General features: G+C 33.8%; 2 protein-coding genes across 4 annotated transcripts in view; one reads left to right on the top strand and one right to left on the bottom strand.

The window, feature by feature from the left end:
• Positions 1 to 24,327, bottom strand: part of Ralgps2 (Ral GEF with PH domain and SH3 binding motif 2) — a 168,687-nt gene that overhangs the window by 46,510 nt on the left and 97,850 nt on the right. The gene's annotated exons all lie outside the window — the stretch shown is intronic.
• On the top strand, positions 45 to 22,371 carry Angptl1 (angiopoietin like 1). Its single transcript, XM_013356188.4, has 5 exons — positions 45 to 409; positions 5,090 to 5,955; positions 18,072 to 18,265; positions 20,410 to 20,680; positions 21,686 to 22,371. The coding sequence occupies exons 2-5, from the start codon at positions 5,133 to 5,135 to the stop codon at positions 21,871 to 21,873; spliced, it is 1,476 nt and encodes a 491-aa protein (XP_013211642.1). The 5' UTR covers positions 45 to 409; positions 5,090 to 5,132; the 3' UTR covers positions 21,874 to 22,371.

Raw genomic sequence — 24,327 nt, 5'->3', positions numbered from 1 at the left:
CTCCAGCTATTTTTGGTGACGTAATATGTGGGCTGAACTAGACTCTGCAGAGAAAGACAGGGAATCACTCTTAAGGGGTGTACAGTCTGTCAGCTGTAGCTGGTTACTGCGCGTCTCCATGTGGCAGACAGAGCAAAGCCACAAGGCTTTCTCTGAGGGACTAGACACAGCCCACAGACCAGAACTTCCACTACACTACTTAAAATTACTTAGGTGGCTTGTCAAGTTCAATTAATTAGTACTATAAAAAGAAAAAAGAAGCTCCTTATTACAGCTTGGAGTCAACGGTCCAGAACAAAAATGCAGTTGCCATTAAAGTCACAGATGAACAAACTTCTACATTGACTTTTAAAAATCAAGAATAAGGGCAGCAAGTTTCGGGATTTGCTTTATCAACAGGCACAAAAAGGTATTTTAATATTTCTTTTATTTTTATTAACAATATTATACATATATCAAAATGCGTAATACTTTTAAATTTGTAGTAGTTATTTAAAAATTTATTAAACAAAGAACTTTGGAATATGCTATAAATCAACTCATCTGAAAAATATTTTATTTTGTAACTTTATGTAAAAATTAGTTGTTAAGTTTATGATGTTTAATGTATTATTTGAAATTTGATTTAATGATATTTATTGCATATGACTGTAGACTGACACATACATGCTGGGTGTCTGAAAACAAATGTTTTCAGGACCCTAGAAAGACATTTTCAAGAACGGATTAAATGTACCCAGTTTATAGCACAGTAATCAACAACAAAGGAATCTAAACTAAATTGGTGTAAACATGATCAATTTCTCCTCTTAAAGCTATAGTATACACATGCTGAAGATACAAACAAACTGTTGGATTTCTCAAACTATGGCTACAAGACAAAGCTAAGAAGATATAAAATAACTAAAGGCTTTGCAACAAAACTTAATTATACTCGAACCAAACATTAAGCAAATTCTTGTAAAGATTAGCGGATTTCTTGCCATACTTCAAAATTTTACAGTTTTTCAGGTTTATATATAACAGTAACTTAATTTGACTAACAAATTGAAACTATTACAATTTGAATTACTTAGAAAGGCAAAGTTGTTGATACACATACAAAAAACTTAAACCTTCTTATAGGTTAAGGACTGAGGAGCAGTATTAAGTAGATAGCATTAAACAATGGAAAACATGAAACCCAAAGAGGTAATTACTTAAATCCATGATTAAAAGGCCAAGAACATGTAATATTTTTTAAAAGAAATAATTTTGTTTACCATACATAAGAGATGTCTGTCCTTCAACATTCTACCTGGGGAGTGGTGTTAAATTATATTAGAAAATTATTAAAAGTAAAATTACTAGTTATCAATATTAAGCCTTAACACCAAAGACTTTTAAGTTTGTTATCATTTGGGTATCCTCTGACCTTTTAATTTTAAATGCTAAGAATTTCAACAGGCAAATAATGGTAAAGGTCAGATTTTTTTTCAACTTTGCTTTCATGTCCTTCCTTTCCTTAAAGATTCTAGACTTTTAGTATCATAAAGATCTCTGTTAAGCACACATTTTACAAAAGATTCTGATAAAATTTCCAAGCAATTCTCGATCTGAAACACTGTCATTTTTCTGTTGCTGCTTGCTATGAAAAAAGTTCAGGATCTTATCATTAAGTCTCAGTTCTTCCCAAAGCCTTGGGTCAAGCATTTCAACTGAAACCCACATCACACAGATAACCATTCTTTTCTGAAATATATCCAGAGAATGAGGTTGTTCTACAATCTCTTCCTGGAGCATATTCCACAACCTAGAAGTTCTTTATCTAACATATCCTCAATGCTGCATAAATTTAACTCCATTGCCTCATGCTGTTTTCAGTGCATGACACAGCCAATTAAATGCCTCTACGAGTTTACCATCTGCAAGGAAGTAAATCCTGGCTTTTATTTTTTTCTAATAGCTGGCAACACAGCAACTACGAAGAGAAATAGTACTAATAAAATTAACCCAAATGCATATAAGATGTTATTTTCTTTTCTAAAAACAACCAAGCAAAGATGTAGATTTAGACTTAAGTATACAGTAACTAATTTATAACATTCTCTTGGGATCTAGGAAAAATTTAACATATACAGAAAGGTTTTATGAGGTAACACAGATTTATGGATCTTTCACTTTAAAAACTGAACATATGGGAAAATATTAAATAAGAGAATATTTTTAGAAAATGTAATAGTCAATGTATTTTAAAATCCAGTTCTTTACTCATGATGTAGTTAGTCTACTCTTAAGAAATGTGGATCCTTGCTCTGCTTTAAGTGACAACAAAGTCATTACTTTTATAAGAACTAGGGGATTATATTTATTTTTTTAGAAAAGAACTTTTAGTTGCCTCTTTTAAATACTAAATCTTATGATTTAATTTTATTGGAACCATAATGACCCAAGACAGAATATACAAAAGTTTATTTTTATTTTAATTGAGAAACATTTTTATTTTTATTTTTTTTGTGGGGGAGGGTTCTCTAGTGATAACTCTGATACAAAGTCCTGGATAATATGTTCTTAGTTATTCTATAAAAATCTGTGTCTAAGTAGTTAGAACAAATTAAAAAAATCTGTTGTCTGGTGTTAACACATGTTGTTGAATCAGGATATCATTTATAAAATTCTAATTGTTTTGAATTGAAATTTCATGATACTTTTTGAATTTTCCTTGTTTCTGTAGTTTGTTTCATAGTAGGAATAATTTAAATAAAATAATTTTATGGCTTAAGAGTTTACATTCCATTATTTAAAAGAAACAAAGGGATTTGAACACTAGGTAGTTAAAAAGCTGAAATGGTAACATTTTTTACTCTCTCATTTTTATAATAAACCACTTCTAAACTCCCAGAATCTGGAAACGTGACACAAAATCTTATTGGTTTTTAGTATAGGCAACTCTTATAATAAAAGTATTTTTTTTTTAAAAAAAATGGAATGAGGATTCTTAAAAAAGTCTAAATTTTCTACCAATGTTGCATGGCATGGTATAAAAACAAAAAAGTGCTTATTCATGTGTGCTTTTGGTCACCAGTCAACAATATAAAGCTCTGATACATTATTATACTCATCTTTCCTATCTTGACTAAGTTAGTACAAGAAAATTCTCTGAGCTTCACTCATTCTTTGCATTACTTGCTTTATCTATCCATACTGAACACATTACTCATTGAAAACACTAGAACCAAGGAGCTATACTGTCAGAGTGAAGCGGTGCAGCCCCTCCTCCCCCAGCTGAGGAGCCTCTGCTTCCTGAGACAACTTTTTGTGGGGGGAATCACAATCTCATGTCAGATTACATAAACATCAACTGACAGAACACATGCGGAGGAATGGGATTGGTAGCAAAAAAGTTGGGGACGTAAATATGGTGGAATCATGTCCTAACAAAAATGACTTACAAGTATTTTTGCTTAATTGGGTAATCAGTCAATGAAAAGAGATACAAGCCAAGAAAAGACCATGAAACATAAGAATCACATTAGTTCCCTCTATAGTCACTAAGAAAACATGACTAAGAAAAAAACAGCAGGTCTAGAAATATTGGGAGTAGAAATTCTGAATCCTGTTTGAGTGGTTTATAGCTTTTACAGGACTTTATTCCTTTGTAAAATGATGCATTATTTACTTCACAGTGTTGTTGTGGATGCAAACAGTTAACATATGTGAAGTACTTATACATATAAGGGATTGTCATAGTGTTGCTGACAGAAATCAGAATATGGTGCCATAAATAATGCAGTGGTTGACTAAAAACATGAACTCTGGAGTCTTTGCCTGGATTCAAATTCTGGCTCTCTCTGAAAGCTGTATGACTCTTAACTTCTGCATGTCAATTTCATTTGAAAATAGGGATCCTAACAGTTGACCTCATCAGGTTGTGGTGAGAAGTAATTGATAGCTCAAAGTAGTGCTAGCAATGACAGAGTACCCACTAGGTATTAAATACTGTTCCTGTGGTACTGCTATTGTTCATGGTGGGCATCCGAAACTTCGGACCCTCCTTCTCAAATCAAGCAACAAGTACTCAGAAAAGTGGACAGAAAAGTTCTTGGGCATCTGTTGCCATCCTTTAAAAGCAGCACAAAGAATTAGTTTATAAGATGGGAAGGTGGGCTAACATAGCAGCACGCTAATGATACCAACGAGGCAAACACGCACATCTGACCTGTTGTACTGTTAGAACTCTTTTGGGAGGCAAATACAAAGGAAGAGCTCGGCTCTCACAACTAATTCCAGCATTTCCTCAGAACTGTACTATAAACAAGAAGTACTTTTCATCTGCCACAGCAAACACGAACCATTCTGAGCACACATTTGGGTATATGTGCAACTCCTATAAATGCTGACCAAGGACCAGGGAGCCTGAGTCTTAGGCCTGATTCTGATAGTGTGGCCTTGATCCTCAAAATGCACATGGGCCCAAAGAGGTTCTTCATATTCAGTTATGCGTAGTTTTCCTCCTTTGCTGAATCATCTACAAACTTATAGCATGTATGTGATTATTATTCACAATAATTATTGTGAGCATTCTATGACTTTTAAACCTGTCAGAAATCCCAAAAGCAGATACTACCAAAACAAAAACAAAAAACAAAGTTTTATGGCAAAACAGTTTAGATTTGTTTATCTGCTATGTTAAAACACCTGGTAATTTTCAATTCTAGTTAGGCAAGAATATTTTAATTAAACCTGTAAACTCTGTGTACCCTTTACATGGTCCTAAGAGATAGCTTTTTCAAGGTAAAAAACATGTCTTACCCAGGTTTTGAAAGCCCGATAGCACCTATGAGAGTCTTTGCAGAACTTTGCAAACAGTGGGCACAGGTGGAATCTGCTCCGTGAGCTTGGGAATGAAAGTCCTTATAATAAGGTGGTATAGCTGAAGGGCTATCTGCTAAGATCTCATCTTGAAACAAATTTCAAAGCACTATAATAAGTTAGTGTTGAATTTAAGAAATAATATTTAATTCTAATTTATGATTTTCCTTTAGATGCTTTTTTAATAGTACTGACTTTAAATGTAGGTTAATATGAACTCTTTACTTTTCCTCCTCAGGGATTTGTTTTCAAGAGACGTCACTGTACAACCCCATTTAAAAATGAAGGCTTTCTTTTGGACCCTAGGTGTGCTCTTTTTTCTACTAATGGGCACTGGATACTGCAGAGGTGGGCAGTTGAAAATAAAAAAAATAAACCAGAGGAGATACCCTCGTGCCACAGACAGTAAAGAGGAAACAAAGAAATGTGCATACACATTCCTGGTACCTGAACAAAAAATAACAGGGCCAATCTGTGTCAACACCAAAGGGCAAGATGCAGGTGCCATCAAAGACATGATCACCAGGATGGACCTGGAGAACCTGAAGGACGTACTCTCCAGGCAGAAGCAAGAGATAGATGTTCTGCAACTGGTGGTGGATGTAGATGGAAACATTGTAAATGAGGTAAAGCTGCTCAGGAAAGAAAGCCGGAACATGAACTCCCGCGTCACTCAACTCTATATGCAACTATTGCATGAAATTATCCGTAAGAGGGATAATTCACTTGAACTTTCCCAGTTGGAAAATAAAATCCTCAATGTCACTACAGAAATGTTGAAGATGGCAACAAGGTACAGGGAATTGGAGGTGAAATATGCTTCCCTGACGGATCTTGTCAATAACCAGTCTGTGATGATCACTCTATTGGAAGAGCAGTGTTTGAAGATATTTTCCCGACAAGATACCCACATGTCTCCCCCTCTCGTTCAGGTGGTACCACAACACATTCCTAACAGTCATCAGTACACCCCTGGTCTGCTGGCAGGGAATGAGATACAAAGGGATCCAGGTTATCCCAGAGACTTAATGCCACCACCTGATTTGGCAACTTCTCCTACCAAAAGCCCTTTCAAGATACCACCAGTAACTTTCATCAATGAAGGTGAGTCACTCCCTACTGGTAAAAAAAGAAGTATGTGGTTAATGTGTTTTATGGTTTATGAAACAATGCTCATATAATAAATGCTTATTCTTCATTTTGGTGTTGCTATATACATGTAAGTTAAGATTTTATTTTTTTTTAAGTTGTTAATGGACCTTTATTTTATTTATTGATACGTGGTGCTGAGAATCAAACTAGTGCCTGAAGGATGTACTCTCCAGGCAGAAGCAAGAAATAGATGTTCTGCAACAAACTAGGCAATCTCTCTGCCACTGAGCCCCCAGCCCAACTTTTTTGTTTTCAATAAATAGCATCAAGATTCGAACTTAAATACATCTCCTCTAAATTTCTAGGGAGTTTAAGAAAGTGGTTACTCTGTGAAAAAAGCAGTCTTTCCTCCAAGCTCCAAGAGTCTAGACTACTGTCAGGGATAGGACGAGCCTGCTCGTCACCAATCAAGCCTCCAGCTGGGACCTCACTGCTGCTCAACAGTCCCTATACTCCCCTCCTGCCACTCTTACCATCTTCCTTTTTAAAAGGAACACTTATGAGATGCTACCATTCTCTTCAAGCCTGCAGTTTTGTGTCCTTACCCCCACTCTCAGATTGCTCATTTATTACTCAGATCACTCAAATGTTACATTTATTAGAGAGTAAGTCTAATTAGGTCCTGCATTCTTAGCCCCTTCCTACCTTGAAAACAGCTGGACAAAACCCAGTCTTCTGGCCCTCAACTATAGATGAAAAGATACCTTCCTATTTTCCAAAACTAAACAAATCATTTGTACCTTGTAATCAAATACATACAAGTAAGTTTTCATTACCATAAACCACCATGCACTGATCTAATTCTGTGCCTCTATTTCTTCATTTCATTCCTTGCTCCATTCACTCATTCACTATCAGTCTCGAATCTAGAAGCCCAGAAAACAAAGATGAATAATTCCTCTGTTCTATTTTGTAAGCTCACTGCCAAACTTCTGAGCGAATACCTTTCATTTATTTTTCACTTGCATCCATTTTCTCATAAGCCATCTTTCCAAATCCTTTTTGAACTTGTTTCCTTCCTTTGAATGGAGGGGGAATTAAATGCCAAAAGTAAAGATATAAGAAAATCACACTCATTCACTTATTGAAAAGGCTGGACATAAAGATGGACACAGACCACGAGAAAACATAACAAAAAAACTATAAAACAAAGGTGGGAAAGAAGTACACTACAAAGTGACTCTCTGTAAAAAAGGACACCACCAACCATCCACCTCTAAGTTTTTCTAGGTCTCCACCTTACAGTATTCTGATTCTTCTTACTTTTCTAGGTCTTTGATCCTCTTCCTATACTATAAAAAAGCCTTCTTCACAGTATTCTGGTTTAGAGATTTCATATATCATCAAGTGTCACCACTGCCCAGGTGCTCTTCCTCCTGATCCCAACCTAAGCTGCACATCTGCAGCTGGACACTCCACCGTGACCACCCATGTCATAGGTTTGTTCTACTGAGATACTTTCAGTTTATCTGTCAACTGAGCAGACTAAGGCTTAGTTTTAGGTTTAATGTTTTCCCTTCCCAGATTCAAACTTACCTACCTAGATCTCTCTCCCCAAAACACAGGCTAATTTTTAAAAGTATTTTCTGTATCACATTACACTGGAGTTACTGATTTGTCTGTTTCCCTTGAATATTTCTCTAAGAATTTCTTTTCATTACTCCATCTCAGTGTCTAGTCAGGATCAGATCTGGCATACTGTGCTCATCATAAAGAAGGTACTTGAAGAATGAATTAGTAACTAAACTATAACATTGCCCTTTTCTTAAACTAGCATTCTTCTTTGAGAAATAAGTAAATTATAAGTATTAAAGTAATAATCTATTGAAGAAAACCTAGAAAATAGCAATAAGTTTTTTTTTTTTTTTTTAAAAGCATCACTTGCACAGTGAAATACTCAAACAGCTAACATTTTGGTAATGACCTTTGAGTCTTTTTCCTATTCATAAAGATGGTAATCAATATTTCTGGGACTTTTACAAGTAATTTTTCTTTCCTTTGCTTTTCTATTATTATTTCGTTAGAATAAATTCCTGTTAGAAAAAGTGATAGATCAAATTCTTTTGATTTCTGTTTTGACTTATGTTGCTGCTTCTTCTGAACTAGCTTGGCTCATCTTTGACACTTCCCATCTGGCCCACACAACACTCAATTGAATTCTATTCATGTCCCCCATTTCTGCTGAGAGCCAGAACTGTTAACAGATTCAAATTACCCATGGCATTTGCTAGAAGACAGAGGCTTCCTGGGTTACTTACTAGCTATGTGGCTTAGGAGGTAAGGGACAGATTTCTCTGTATTTCAGTCTCCTTCCTTATCTGTAAATGGGAATACTACTACTACTTGAAGAGTACTACACTCAAGCTCTTAAAATAGGGCCCCACACTCAAATGTTTCCTTTTACCAAGAACTGTACAATAGTTTGCCAACTATTCTACCTCTGTTTTCTCTCTCCATCAAAATATATTCTGCATTGCCACCAGTTTCATCTTCTTCAACTACCCTCATATCACACTTCTGGCTCAACAATTCCCCACCACAAAAAAAAAAAAAAAAAGTCCAATTAGCTTAGTTGGCTAAGAATAATGTCCTCCCCTAAAGAACAAAGACTACTGTGTTAGTCTTCCTTCGTTTTCTTCATAAAACCCACCTCTGCTCCAATGAAATGAATCTACTCAATTTCTCCTAAATATTTTCCATGACTTTTGCCCATTCAAATCACAAAGCTGAAACCAAATAAAATAAATAAATAAACAAATGGCAATTTCTCCCTGAGGCCCTTTTTCATTCCCATAGACTTCAAGTGATTGTTCTCCATGAGCCCTCTACTCTCTGTGACACAGGTGGTAGTTCATATAGCCCCTCTTGGATTATCAGTTACTGTTATATGTATGGACAATACATATAATTAAAATGCCTTCCAACTACATTATAAGCTTGTTTTGGTAGATAAAAGATCTTATTTGCAGCTGAAATAAACAGTAGCTGATTTTATAGCATTTTAAAGCTGTCATTCCAAAGACCTTCAAAACAATACCTACTTAACACATTATACGGTACTGGATTCACTCAATATAAACAGTAGCAACAGTCCAGAGTATCATTAAATTAAGCAGATGATGATTTTCAAAAGGAAGATGTATACAAAATGATCCACTGATATTGAAAGAAAAAGAATTATTTTTGATAGACATTAAAATTGTTTTGTGTAAGCTTTTAAAGTATATAATTTATCAACATAGTAGTGTGTGTATATAGTTTATAAACAAACATAACCAAGGCATGTGGATTTTTAAAAACTGAGTGTGTGTACAATTATGGAAGTATGGAGGTAACTGCTGTAGAGCACTCTATATAGTTCCTCAATATTACGTGGACAGTTAACACCAGTTCTAGCAGAAATGATAAATCACATATTTATACAGTGACAAACTGACAATGAAAACACTTATAACAAAATGAAAATCATCAGTTCTAGGTTTCATTACATATTAAACTTTAGTGTTACAGAATCAAATCCCATGCTAGTGATTTAGCATGTCCAAATATTTTATACATAATTTGCTTTAATGAAATAATGCTGTGAATCTCCCCAGTAAGCCATTTTAACACAAAAATTAAGGATAAGTAACTTTTTCTTTTATTCATGATTTATTATTTTAAGTAAGTCTTACCTTCTTATTCTAAATATATGGTCTCTTAAATCAAGTCAATAACTAGCTATACCATAAGAATTATCATACTAATCAGTAAACTAGTAAACAAGGGAAAGAGCACAGAATTTGGAAAACCTGGTTGCACCATTACCTTGGTTGCATCACTTACCCATGTGACCGTGGGTAAATCACTTTGGCTATCTTTTTCTGTTTTCTCCTTTTAGAAAGAGAGTGCTGATTGGACTAGATGACTCTAATGTGCTTTTACAGTTCTGATACTCTGATTATTACCAAATATAAATTATTTTAAGCAACAATAAACAGGCTGTTTTCTTTATATAATATGCTGGATTATTTGCTCATGTTATGTCACATCTCTCTGGAAATAACTACTAATGATATTTGGGTACCTGTTCTTGTCTACTGCTGATATGTAGGCTTCTGGCATATTGTACTCCCCATGGTCATTCTAAAGTCTGTTAAGTGTGTAATGTGAAAATAATGCCAGTTTTTATTATTTTGAAAGGTGTTCAGCCAGTTACAAAAAAGACAAAGACTGTGTGATTCTCTTTGTATAAGCAGAGTAGTCAAACTCATAGAGACAAAGGAAAATTAAGAATGGTCATTGAAGACACTATAATTTTAAAAAATCTATTCTAATTTGTTATATATGAGCATTTCATATAGAGCACAATTTTTCATTTCTCTGGATGTACACAAAGTAGAGTTACACCATTCGTGTCTTCATATATGTACTTAGGGTAATGATGTCCATCTCATTCCACTGTCTTTGCTTCCTCCATGCCTGCTCCCTTCCTCTCCCTCCCCTTTGCCCTATCTAAAGTTCGTCCATTCCTCCCATGCTCCTCCACCCATCCCCATTATGGATCTCGTCCTCATATAAAATAAAACATTTTGCATTTGTTTCAGGATTGGCTTACTTATTTAGCATAATATTCTCCAACTTCTTCCATTCACCTGCAAATGTCATGATTTTATTCTCTTTTAATGCTGAGTAATATTCCATTGTGTACAGATACCACAGTTTCTTTATCCATTCATCTACTGAAGGGCATCTAGGTTGGTTCCACAATTTTGCTATTGTGAATTGAGCTGCTATAAACACTGATGTGGCTGCATCCCTGTAGTATGCTAATTTCAAGCCCTTTGGATATGAACCAAAGAGTGGGATAGCTGGGTCAAATGGTGGTTCCATTCCAAGTTTTCCAAGGAAATTCCATACTGCTTTCCATACTGGTTGTACCAATTTGTAGTCCCACCAGCAATGTATGAATGTGACTTTTCTCCTACATCCTCTCCAACACTCATTGTTGTTTGTATTGTTAGTAGTTGCCACTCTAAGTGAGATGAAAGTAGTTTTGATTTGCATTTTCCTAATTGCTAGAGATGTTGACACTACAATTTTTTAAAAAGGTGATATAATGACAAACAATTTCATATTTTCCTTTGAAGAAAATGCATCTCAAAAACCTTACAGAAAATAATAAAATAATGTTTTAGTTAAAAAAATGTTTTCCAGAAACATTACCTTCCCTACCTTAAAAATAAAGTATTTGGGAACATAATTATACGTCTGGAAAGCTGTCACCAATGCAAATCTTAATTGTGCTATTTGATGTCTGCTTCATGGGCTAGTCTTTCATAAAAGAAAATTTTAAATTTTTAACTAAATTTTAAAAATAAGTTCATTCCTTGTAGTGAATGGAGTTGAGAAAGCTCCTTCACAGTATAAGAGCAAGGATTTGAGTTGGAATTTGGCCAGCTTTTCCAAGGCCCAATTGCCTTTGTATAAAGATCTCCCTCCACCTCACCCCTTTTTGTGTAGAGTGTGATGGCTGCATGAGGATGTGCGTGCAGAATATGTTCACTCTGCATGTTCTGGTATGGTCTGACCATCATACATTTTTAGTTTTATTTTGAACTCAGGGGCACTTAGCCCACTGAACCACGGCCCCAGTTCTATTTTGTATTTTATCTAGAGACAGGGTCTCATTGAGTTGCTTAGTGCCTTGCCATTGTTGAGGCTGGCTTTGAACTTGAAATCCTCCAGTCTCAGTCTCCTGAGCCTCTGGGACTACAGGCATGCATCACCATTCCCGGCTCATTTTTACATTTATTAATGCACATCTAATTATGTACCTTGCAATTTTAGATAAATGGGACCTTAAAAGGTAAGCTTAATAAGTCAAATTGGAGGAGCAGTCATTAAATATTTAAAAATATGCTTTTTAATGTTGGATTTTTTTTAGAGAGAGAGAGAGAGAGAGAGAGAGAGAGAGAGAGAGAGAGAGAGAGAGAGAGAGAGAGCATTTTAATATTTATTTTTTAGTTTTTGGTGAACACAACATCTTTATTTGTATGTGGTGCTGAGGATCGAACCCGGGCTGTACACATGCCAGGCGAGGCACTACTGCTTGAGCCACATCCCCAGCCCTGGGCTTGTTTTAAATCATAGAATGTTTATATTTTTTTGAAATCATTTGTAATGCCTTCTATTAGTAAATTTTTTAGGCTCAATATTCAGTGGGATATTTATATTAACACTTTATAAAATATTTGCCTCAAACTTCCTTCTCTTGAAAGGATCATTTATCTTCTGCTTAACTCTGCCACGCGACCAGCGCTGGCTTCATGAAAGAAGATTCGGTTCATAAGAAATTGTTAGTAAGTTCTAAATTAAAGAGACAGACTCTCATTACCTTTAATACCAGCTCCCACAACAGCTTCTCCTAGCTCCGGCCTCCAACCACCTAATGTGGTGGCGAGGTTTACAGAAGAGACTAGAGAGAGAGGGAGAACAAGCCAGGGAGTGAGCTTTTATTGGAGAACAAAAAATTCCAGGGAAAATCCCATCCAATGAAGGTTAAGGGGGGCAGCATCCCAAGGTCAAGGATGATGATTGGGGCTTCAGGTCAGTGGCTAGGCATACCTCTGCACGGACAAGACCTCAGACCTGGGAAAGGGTGGGAAAGGATGGGGAAGGCTTTAACACAGCTGTGTCTAAGCGCCTCTCACCCAGCCAGGGAGGTAACTCAAATTACGTGCAAGGATGGCCTCCCACACTTATCTTTTTTTATTTCTCTTATCACAAAGAGGATTTTTCTTATAATTTAAATTACTAAAAGAAGTTTATGTTAAAGATGGCTCTAGGGCTGGGGTTGTAGCTCAGTGGGAGAGTGACTGCCTTGCATGCATGAGGTCCTGGGTTCAATCCTCAGCACTACATAAACATGGCTCCACTGTTCTATTTAAAATATGGGTTTTCAATGAAAAATACATTTTGGAAAATTACGTGGCATGACTAGTCAATATTTTTCTACACTTGACCTTAAGCCAAGAAGTAGAAAAGTGGTACTCAATATTTTTTTATGAATCAATTCTATAAATTGGAGTTTGTTAGCCATATGACAAATCATTACATAAACTGCAGAAGAGACTGGTACTTCAATTCAATATAGAGAATTCCAGTTTTCTGCTTTGAGAAGAATCCAAATGTGTATCATGTAAGATGAAGATTGTTTCAAAATTATTCAACATAAGAAAAAAATTAATATGTCTTATTTTAAAGGAAAGATACATACCCTTTTAACTCTTATTAACAAATTCCTAACTCATATTCATGATTTGTTTCTGATAATATGCAAGTCAGCAAGTTAAATTTGACCTCTTGAGAATAAAGCTGGTAATTTTTATTAGAGATTTAAGAATTCCAATATCCAGGGGCTTGGGTTGTAGCACAGTGTGAGGAACTAGGTTTGATCCTCAGTACCACATATAAATAATAAATAAATAAATAAATAAATATATTGTGTCCATCTACAACTAAAAAAATTTTAAAGAAAAAAAATTCCAATATCCAATGTTTTGTATGATACTGAGAAAGTAAGACATTTAATATAGGAATAATAATGTATAATCTAATTCTAGAGCAGAAAGTAAATATGATATGCAAATAACAACAAGAAAATGTTCCTGTCACCATCAACAGTCTATACCGGACTAAGACACACTAATAGTATATTTATTAAAATAAATTAATACTGAATTCTGTTATTATTTTTTACTTGGGAGGAGAAAAAAAGCATTTCTAATTTCATCCATGTGTTCTGGAAAAGGATTTCAACTAAATTTTCCTAAGTCTTTATATTAACAAATCTAATGGACAACCAAAATAAACATGAAGCCCATTGCCCAGAAAAGTGAATGAATATTAATACTGAAGATAAATTTAAATTTGCATGAATGGAAGTTTTATCAAATCAAAGCTGGATCCAGAAAATCAATTCACTTAAACACCTAAATACCCATTTAACAGCACAAAAGGAGGTTAGGAATACGTAACAAATGGTAGTTGACAAATATAGGTTAATCTGAAAATCAGAAATGTCCTCAAAATCTAAAATTTTTGAATGCTGGCAGTATAACCTCAACTGGTAAAGTCTATGCAAACATTTCAAAATCCAAAAATTACTAAAACTGGAAACACTTTGGTCCCAAGTATTTGGATAAGGGATATTCAACCTGAAGTCTGTCAATATGAATTTGACATTTCTAAATATCTCACAGCAATTCAAAATAGCCCAATGAAAGTCCAACTTTCAAATATACACATACATGTCAAAACTAAATAGACTGTCAAAACTATGCTCAAATGAGTGCACAGTAAACATTTACAAAGATGACAATAAGCAATGCAAAAGTGACAGAATATGCAAATTTTTGAAATGAGAAATACTTATGTGTACTGCAACAAAACCATTTCATGTATGTGTTAACTACTGTACCGATAGGTTTTATTTTTTTTTTTATTTTTTTTTATTTTTTTTATTGGTTGTTCAAAACATTACAAAGCTCTTGACATATCATGTTTCATACATTAGATTCAAGTTGGTTATGAACTCCCATTTTTACCCCAAATACAGATTGCAGAATCACATCTGTTACATATCCACATTTTTACATAATGCCCTATTAGTAACTGTTGTATTCTGCTCCCTTTCCTATCCTCTACTATCCCCCCTCCCCTCCCCTCCCATCTTGTCTCTCTACCCCATCTACTGTATTTCACTTCTCTCCTTGTTTATTTACCCATTCCCCTCGCAACCTCTTATGAGTGCTTTAGTATAACAATGAGCGATAGGTTTTAAAAGAAAAGCAACATTCCTCAGATATCCTTGACTTTTCTGAATGTGGCAACTTTGGAAAAAAATTCTGGCTAGCTTTGGAAATAACCATGACTGCATTTTTAAACAGAAGCAGTCAAGCAACTGACTGCTATGCTCTATTAGCCTACCTGAAAATCTCTAAGCATCACACTCAGTCATTTATGTTTCAGACATAAGAAACTTGGTAACTGCTCTGTTAAGATCAGGTGCTCTTCTTTCTCCATTCCTCAGCACATGTTACCCATGTGTGGCCTTAATTAGACCTCCTACCCCCAAAGGCTTCTTAATCTTCTCACTTGAGCTCAGATAGAGGCAGGATACATTCTCTCCCCTCAAATTTCTATTATTTCTTAGCCATGGTTACCATTAAAATACTTAAATACTATAGTGGAATTTTCCTCTTGTCATTTCTCCCACGTTCTCCTTGACTCTAAGGTTGTTTCTCTATCCCTTTAGCCCAGAAAAGAGTAGATGCAGAAATTTCTAAATGCAAACTAATGAAAATATGGAAATAGTGCCCATCAAATAATTTAGTTCAAATATCTTCATGCCCAAATAAACTCAAATTGTAGAAACAACAAAAGATGAAGTTCTTGCCTAGAGTAAACAGATATATTAATTGCCACGCACTACACAAAATAACCTAACCATGTGTCAGACTTCACATCTCCTTCCCTCTCACTCCCACATATAAAATTCAAGTTTCATCAATTTCATCCTATCTGAAATACAGCCTCTTTACCCTTCTCTGATTATAGTGCACGCTTCTGTAATATGAAGTAGTTCATATGTGACTGGGACAAAAGGGAAAATCTGATATCAGTGAAAGAAAGAAGTCACATTAGTTTATATGGGATTTTTTTTCCAAGCATTTTAATGTTCAGTGCCACAAACTGCAGATGAATAAAAAATATGATAAAAGCTAAAACTAGCTATTATTTTTAGTTCATGAACTTGCATAACAGAAATATTTGATTATATTGTGCACGCTTCTGTAATATGAAGTAGTTCATATGTGACTGGGACAAAAGGGAAAATCTGATTATAGTGCACGCTTCTGTAATATGAAGTAGTTCATATGTGACTGGGACAAAAGGGAAAATCTGATATCAGTGAAAGAAAGAAGTCACATTAGTTTATATGGGATTTTTTTCCCAAGAATTTTAATGTTCAGTGCCACAAACTGCAGATGAATAAAAAATATGATAACAGCTAAAACTAGCTATTATTTTTAGTTCATGAACTTGCATAACAGAAATATTTCTCTGCAGTGTAACTATACATTAATCTTTATTTAGTCATACTAAATTTATAAATCAAATAAGCATATTTATTAAATAAGCTACTTACGTTATTAAGTAAGCTATTACTATGTGTTAAGATCAGGAATAAAAGAGTAAAGAAAGGACCAACAATTACTTTGCTAAGTAGTATTTGAGCTCTGAATATTCTGACCAAGATGATTCCACAAAAACATTCTAATTATAATTGATATAATTTCTTATATTAACAAAGAAACAACCCCATCACTGTCTCAGTAGACAGATACAAAGCTTTTGAAAAATATAAAATTCATTAATGACAAACAAAAACAAATAAATAACCTCTCAGTAAACTAGGAATACAAAGAACAAGAATTTTAAAATTATTATATATTTCCTTGAGCAGACTGACTCATTTATTTAACAAAAGAAACAAGAAATCAGAAGAAAACCAAAAATTGTCTCCTTCCCCCCAAAAAACAGTCCTGAAGGAAGATCTCACAACCTGAGAATCCCTTCTAATGACAGATACATATGTATTTAATGAGATTAATTCTATTCCAATAAGGCCCAAAAGAGACACTAAATTCTTTGTACAGTATACGCGACACATTTCTCAAAGTTTTAACTATTTTATTATCCTTACCAAACACAAATTCTTTTATTTGATTATTTTCACTAAATTTCTAAAAACTATGCATATCAGAATTTTAAAAACTTCTAGCAAAACAAAAATATAGCAATTGAAATTTTTTTTCTTCTATAAATCTTTAGGATCATTCTCCTTTCTGAATCATAATTTTTCCGAATCTCATAAAAAAGAAGAGGGCTCAAAATACTAGTAATAGATGAAACTGCAGAGTATTTAATAGAACTAGATGCTATCTTTCTCTAGATCCCCAAATGCAGAAATCACAAGTTCAAGAAACAGAGATTCTATATGACTTTACAAAATGCTTTAGATAGTTTGAGACTATCTAAAACTATGAAATATCAGAGGGCAAATGCAGCACAGCAGTCAGGGCATGAACTCTGGGACCAGAAAGAAACAGGCTTAACTCCAGGTTTACTACCACCCAAGATACAGCCAGCCCTTCCCTAACTGTTCTATCTGTACCAAGTCTGTAAATTTTCACAGGGCCCCTGTACAGAGAATCGTAAACTGATACAATGTGTAAGAAAGGCATTTATGTCAATATTCTTGAAATGTATTTTTTTATGGGCTATGAGTAACTGCTGAATGAGGGAAAATATAAGATTCTCTAAGTTTGGGAAACTGGTTTCTTTCTGGGATTCTCAGTTTTAATATATGAATGTATACTGTGAGTTTCTAAAAGAGAAACATTTAGGATTTTTAATACTTATCTGACTGTTACTTCATTTTCACTGAGTATCTCAAAAGGACTAGTGTCTTCCATTAATATCAAATTTAGAAAACTGTAAATTGGTCACTGTGATGCTATATGTGTTTAAATCTCCTTGAACAATCCCACAGCATTTTTATAATATAAAAAAGGAAGCCATTAAAAAATAAAATACTTTGTACAGTAATGATAAAAATCAAATGAAACTTCCATGTCCAGTGATGGAAATAAATATTGATAGATCAATGTCAAGGATTATTTCGTAGCAATTATAAGTATTAGAATGGAAACTATAGCTTCACAGAAATATTTGTTAAATTAGAAGACAGAATCCAATTTTCTACTTGTTTTAGGATTACAACAATATATACACACAGAGACAAAGCAGAGAAGAGTGGAAAATGAAATGAGTTAATGTTACAAATAAAGGGACTGGAATAATCCTTTTACTTTAAAGAAACTCTTTAATTTTTATAGTATTATGTACACAGAGTGGTATTTGTAAAGAAAGATGTAAAGATAAGAATCTTGATTAAAATTATATTTATATTTCTCTTTTCAAATTAAGTTTTCTGGTGATTAATGATATTTAAATTACAGGGCCATTCAAAGACTGTCAGCAAGCAAAAGAAGCTGGGCATTCACTCAGTGGGATTTATCTGATCAAACCTGAAAACAGCAATGGACCAATGCAGTTATGGTGTGAGAACAGTTTGGATCCTGGGGGTTGGACTGTAATTCAGAAAAGAACAGATGGCTCTGTCAACTTCTTCAGAAACTGGGAGAATTATAAGGTAAATCACTGGGTTCAGACCTAGGGGAGGTGAAACAAAGCAGTGCTTGCTACAAACAAATAAAGTCAAAAACACAACTACCCATGTGATTATTATTATTTACATCTATCAAAAAGATTACTATCATCACAATTTTAAAGCCAAAAGTATATGTAAAATGCATCCTCTTTAGGTCTGGACAACTTAAATGCGGAATTATCGTAGACTCCAATTCCATTTTCTAGGACTTTTTAAAATAATTTTTTTAGTTGTCCATGGACATTTATTTATTTATTTGTTTGTTTATTTATATGCCTTACTGAGAATCAAACCCATTGCCTCACAAATGCTAGGCAAGTGCTCTACCACTGAGCCATAATTCCAGACTCCCCCACCCCACTTTTTAAAAATTTACAATCACATTTGTTACATGGAATGTATTTAAGCAATAACAAACTATAGGACTTTTTAAAAAACTGACCCTTTTCTTGGACTACTTGCCTCCAATAATCATGTTTTAATTTGATGACATCATGTGCTGTTGGGATTTGACACACACCTAGATTTTCATAGAGAACCAGATCTTATGTTTAAAATTTTAGAAAGGCGAACAACTGGTCTTTGCTAATAATTTAGATCTTCATAATGTTAGCTTTATGAGTGATAACTGTATATACACAAACTTATGTATGAACACACACTATATATTCATATATTTGTATATGTAAATAAAGAGTGCCACTTTCAGTTAAAGTATGACAGATAGGAAATGTATTTTCTAGATTGCTAACTCCCCATTAAAAACTGTGAAATAACATGTAACTTACTCTGAGGTGAAATTTTACTGGCAACTAAGAATTAGACATTAATACATATGCCAGAATTTTTGTAAAATTTTAAACAAGTAACCAGAGCAAAGGAGAGGGTGAAAAAAAATCCACTGTTAAGATCAGGTTTACTAAATTTTGCTGTACACTTGCAATGTTCAATGCTTTAAAATAGGGTAGTTATAGTGACACAGCCGTATCAATGTTTGCAGCATTTGCCGGTAAATGGATGGAACTGGAGACTATCATCATAATAAACCAATCCCAAAAAACCAAAGGCTAGAATGTTCTCTCTGATATGCGGATGCTAACATACAATAAGTTGGCTGAGGGAAGAAGAGAAGTTCATTGGATTAGACAAGGGGAATGAAGGATAGGGATGGGGGATGAAAATAGGAAATAAAGTAGAATGAATCGGACATAACTTTCCTATGTTCACATATGAATACATGACCAGTGTAACTCCACATCATGTACAACCTCAAGAATGGGAAGTTATAATCCATATATGTATAATATGTCAAAATACTCTACTGTCATGCATATCTAAAATGTACAAATAAAAAAAGATATAAATAGCTAAAAGATATAAAAATAGGATAGTTAATTAATTTGCAGTTTTTCAAAAGGGGAACTTTGAAGATTACTACAGTACATTATTTTCTTACACATTACTTTTACTTATAATAGAGCTAAAGAAGATAATCTTTTCTAAACACACATGCTATTGTTTTTAATGAATAACCCATAATAATATTACATATCCTCTGACAAAGATGGGGACAGAAATCATATACTTTCAGGAAAAAATGGCTCTCTGGATGAGTATGAGACAGATAAGGAACCCTTTTAAGGATGTAGGTAGTTCACTAGCTAATATTTTCAGTAGCTATCAATATACTTTGTTCTCTTTTGCCTTTGTTTTATTTGTAGAGTTTGAAGCTACCCATATATACAAACCAAAACCAAAACCAAAACAAAACCTCCTGACATATATTTTTTTTTCTTTTTCTTTTTTTCTTCTTTCAGCAGTTTATTCAGGCCTTTAATTATGTGTCTCTGGAAGCTTCTCTTACTACTACTACTACTACTACTACTGCTACTACTACTTCTTCTACTTCTACTTCTACTCTACCACTACTCCTCCTGACATATTAAGAGAAAGCAAAGTGAAACCAAGTGGCAGTGTGGAGCTTATAAAAAAAAATCAGGTGATTTACTAAAACAGAAGCTCACCTGTACCACTTAAATGGTACTGAATGTTTAAAATTTATCTATGCTAACATTTACTATCTCTACACTTAGTTATGTACTCATGTTTCTTTTTTTTATTAACAGAAAGGGTTTGGAAACATTGATGGAGAATATTGGCTTGGACTGGAAAATATCTATATACTTAGCAATCAAGACAATTATAAGTTGTTAATTGAATTAGAAGATTGGAGTGATAAAAAAGTCTATGCAGAATACAGTAGTTTTCGTCTGGAACCTGAAAGTGAATTCTACAGACTGCGCCTAGGAACTTACCAGGGAAATGCAGGGGATTCTATGATGTGGCATAATGGAAAACAATTTACCACACTGGATAGAGATAAAGATATGTATGCAGGTGAGTAAGAAAAAATGCCTATGTTCAGTTCAGCACTAGAGTTTTCCTAGCATGCACAAGGGCCTGGGTTTGATCTCCAGCACCACACAGATGCATACAAAAACACTAAAAATATAAAACAGACTTCATAAAAGTCACTCCACCTCCTATGCGTTAGATATAATCTAGTTATTAAAGTACATGCTACTAAATCTTTCCCAAAAGATCATTTTGGATATGGCGAAAGGGAAGATAACCCATTGAAAGAAACAGTTTTTGAGATCTCTTCAAAGTGTGATCTTTGTGAAAAACAAGGTTCTGGGTAAAAACAAAGCAAAATGAAATGTGGAATAGTAAATGCAAAATACCTTGATTCAGAGGGGAAACGAATATTTTCATTAGAAAGAACGAATTAAACCATCCATATAATACTAAATTTAATTCTCATATACTCTGCCTTTTAAACCCGGATTTCTGGCACTAATAAAGACATATCCATAAAGAAAATGATTTATTTTTCTACAGGTCTCTGTTTTAACCTATTTCACACTGGCAAAAAAAAAAAAAAAAAAGAGGGAGAAGAAAGATATGACCATAATATATGCCTTGTTTGTTTACAGAAAGCCAATTAATTGTTGGTAGTGCTATTTTACTGTATGCTATTTTAGTTGGAAATTTCAATTTTCCCCAAACTTGATCCTCTGCCTTAGCCAACTCTTTCTTTTCCTGTGTATCTCATACACAAACACTGGACAGTTTACTTACCCTGCTACTTAGAAAATTATATCTTGAAACAAAAATGAAAACAAAAAAACAAGCAAATATCAAAAGGCAAAATAAAAAAGGTAATTCAAGAAATCTTTCAAATAGAGCAACAGAATAAGAAAACTAAGATAAGGTTACCTAAAATCAGTAAGGAAGCTCAAGTTAAATTTTTCTAAAGGTAGAGGAAATTTTTGACAGTTTACAAGGTACCACACCTAGAAGGAACTTTCACTTTGATATCTGTATTTTTTTTTCTCAAAGGAAACTGCGCCCACTTTCATAAAGGAGGCTGGTGGTACAATGCCTGTGCACATTCTAACCTAAATGGAGTATGGTACAGAGGAGGCCATTACAGAAACAAGCACCAAGATGGAATTTTTTGGGCGGAATACAGAGGCGGGTCATACTCTTTGAGAGCAGTTCAGATGATGATCAAGCCCATTGACTGACATGGTCTCCAACTTAAATGACAAAGAACCCTGTATTTTTTCAGTTCCCAAGAATGTAAATGTTACATGTACATTACTTTGCACAATTTATTTCTACAGATAGTTTGTAAAATGAACTTCACTATAATTATAAAAAGGGATCTATGATTATTTCATCTTCCTGCAATATACGACAAGATGATTTGTATCCATATCCTAGTTATTTTAAAATTATACTGATTGAATACAAAGTTTGTTTTCTAAAATGTAAATATTTGCCAACAAGGTAAAAAAAATCTCAGCTTTATTTTAAATCAAAACTGAATATGTGTTCAAGATACTTAGCAATTTATTTAAAAACTATGAGATCACTCTAACTTCCAGTGAAAAATAATTTTAAGATTTTAACCAAGTAATGCATTTTATTTATAAAATTCAGACAGGAAATTAGAGAGAAATCTCTAGTTTTGTCAATAGAAAACACATTTTTCCAATGAATAAAAGTTACTTAAAAGTGAATTTGTGGCTTTCATGTGTATGATTACATTTGAACTCTTGACAATAAACTCTATATAACTGCCTTCCCCAAAGAAATAAATGCTGCACAGTACTGAAATACATAATTATTTTTTAAAATGAAAGATGTGCAAATAATACATGCATTACTTAAATGGAAAATTATTTAAAAATATATAAATGAATTTAATATTATTTTCATTTGATATGGTCAACATCAAATAAAATAGAGCATTTATTGCACCAATGTTTTACAGACTTAAATTATAATTTTTCCCTGACTGATCTTTAGTGTTAAAAAAAAATCCTTTCAGCAAGTCAAGTTAGAAAGCTTACACAGCTTTTAGAAGCATATATACTTATAAGTGTATATACTTACAAATGGTACTAAAACAATTAGATGTCTTTCCATCACTAAGTATTTAAGAGCTTCAGAACAGTGTGCCTGACTAACTTAGTCTTACACTATCTTTAACTCATCTTTGCAATCAGCTTTATTAGGGACCTTTGGGAACAATTTCCTCCAGAAATATGTTCACTGCTTAGAGTTGATCCTCCCTTAAAAGTCATTTATGAGGGGCTGGGGCTGTAGCTCAGTGGCAGAGCACTTGTGTTCCACGTGTGAGGCACTGGGTTCCATAGTCAGCACCACATAAAAATAAATAAAATAAAGATATTGTGTCCATCTATAACTAAAAAAAAATTAAAAAAAAGTCACTTATGAAACTAAAAATTTAAAGGAATACCACGAGACCTCTGCCCTAGCAAGAAGCAATTCAACTAGAACTGTGTGAGGCAATTTGTCTACAAGAATGGGTTGTTCTGAAGATATCTATTTGAACAACTCAAGTCCATCAACTAGACCAATGTTTTTCATCTGCCACATCTCAAAATAAAACTTCTGGTCAAAGTTATACTTTTATAATTGCATTGGTTTTGAGTTCTCTCCCCACCATTCCCAGAACAACAAAAAAAATCTGTTATAAGATTTCAAGGAGGAATTGGGCATCTAATTTTTATTCTAAATTTAACTGAATAAAACTGTACCAAAGCATTCATCAACAGAATTACAAGCTTTACACTTAAACACCCCAAAACTCATCAAAGACAAGTCTTACAGAATTTTCACACAATATTTTTATAACTAGAATAACATGGAAGTCAACATACAAACTACGAAGCTGTTCTGAATGCTAAATTGCCTTAACCAATGGGCCCATTCTAGTCTTCATGTAGCTCTGCTATGAAGGCCTTAGAAAGCTTAAGAATAACCTGGGGAACCATGTTCCTTGAGAGAGCAGAATAAAAGTAAGTATTATACGATGGTTAGTGTAGGTTCTAAAGTCAAAACAGCTTGGGCTTGTGGCTCAGCATTACTTTGGCAGCTGTGTTATCTTTGGTAATCCATATAATCTTGCCTCTGCTACCTTATGTGTAAATGGGGATAATAATCATATGGTTATTGTGAAGATCAAATGAAGTAATATATGTAAAACATACAGAATCATTCATAAGTAACCAGTAAATTGTAGCTATCACATTATTACTAGTCACGTATGTGATTTCTGTAATGATGATGCCTTATACAGAGGTAATCAATGAATGTTTAAAATACAAAAAATCCAAGTTTTTACACTGATCCAACATAATAGCTGTTATAGCAGGTAGATGATTTAAAAACAAAATGAAAAGTCAAGGCAAATGAATCTGACATAACTTTCCTATGTACATATATGAATACACCACAATGACTCTCAACATCGTGTATATTCACAAGACTGGAATCCTAATTAGAATAAGATATACTCCACGTTTTTGTAAATATGTCAAAATAGGAAGACAAATTATTGCTGCTTTCTTAGAATAAGTGTTTTGGTATTCAGGATCATACCATATATATCACATCATGAAAAATAGTGGAAAGATATTGATAGGAAATATGAAGTCAAATGAAATACT

Source organism: Ictidomys tridecemlineatus, chromosome 10 (assembly GCF_052094955.1).
Source record: "Ictidomys tridecemlineatus isolate mIctTri1 chromosome 10, mIctTri1.hap1, whole genome shotgun sequence".
Classification (NCBI taxonomy): Eukaryota; Metazoa; Chordata; class Mammalia; order Rodentia; family Sciuridae; genus Ictidomys; species Ictidomys tridecemlineatus.
The sequence above is the reverse complement of the archived record's forward strand: the minus strand, read 5'-3'. Positions and strand labels throughout refer to the sequence as shown.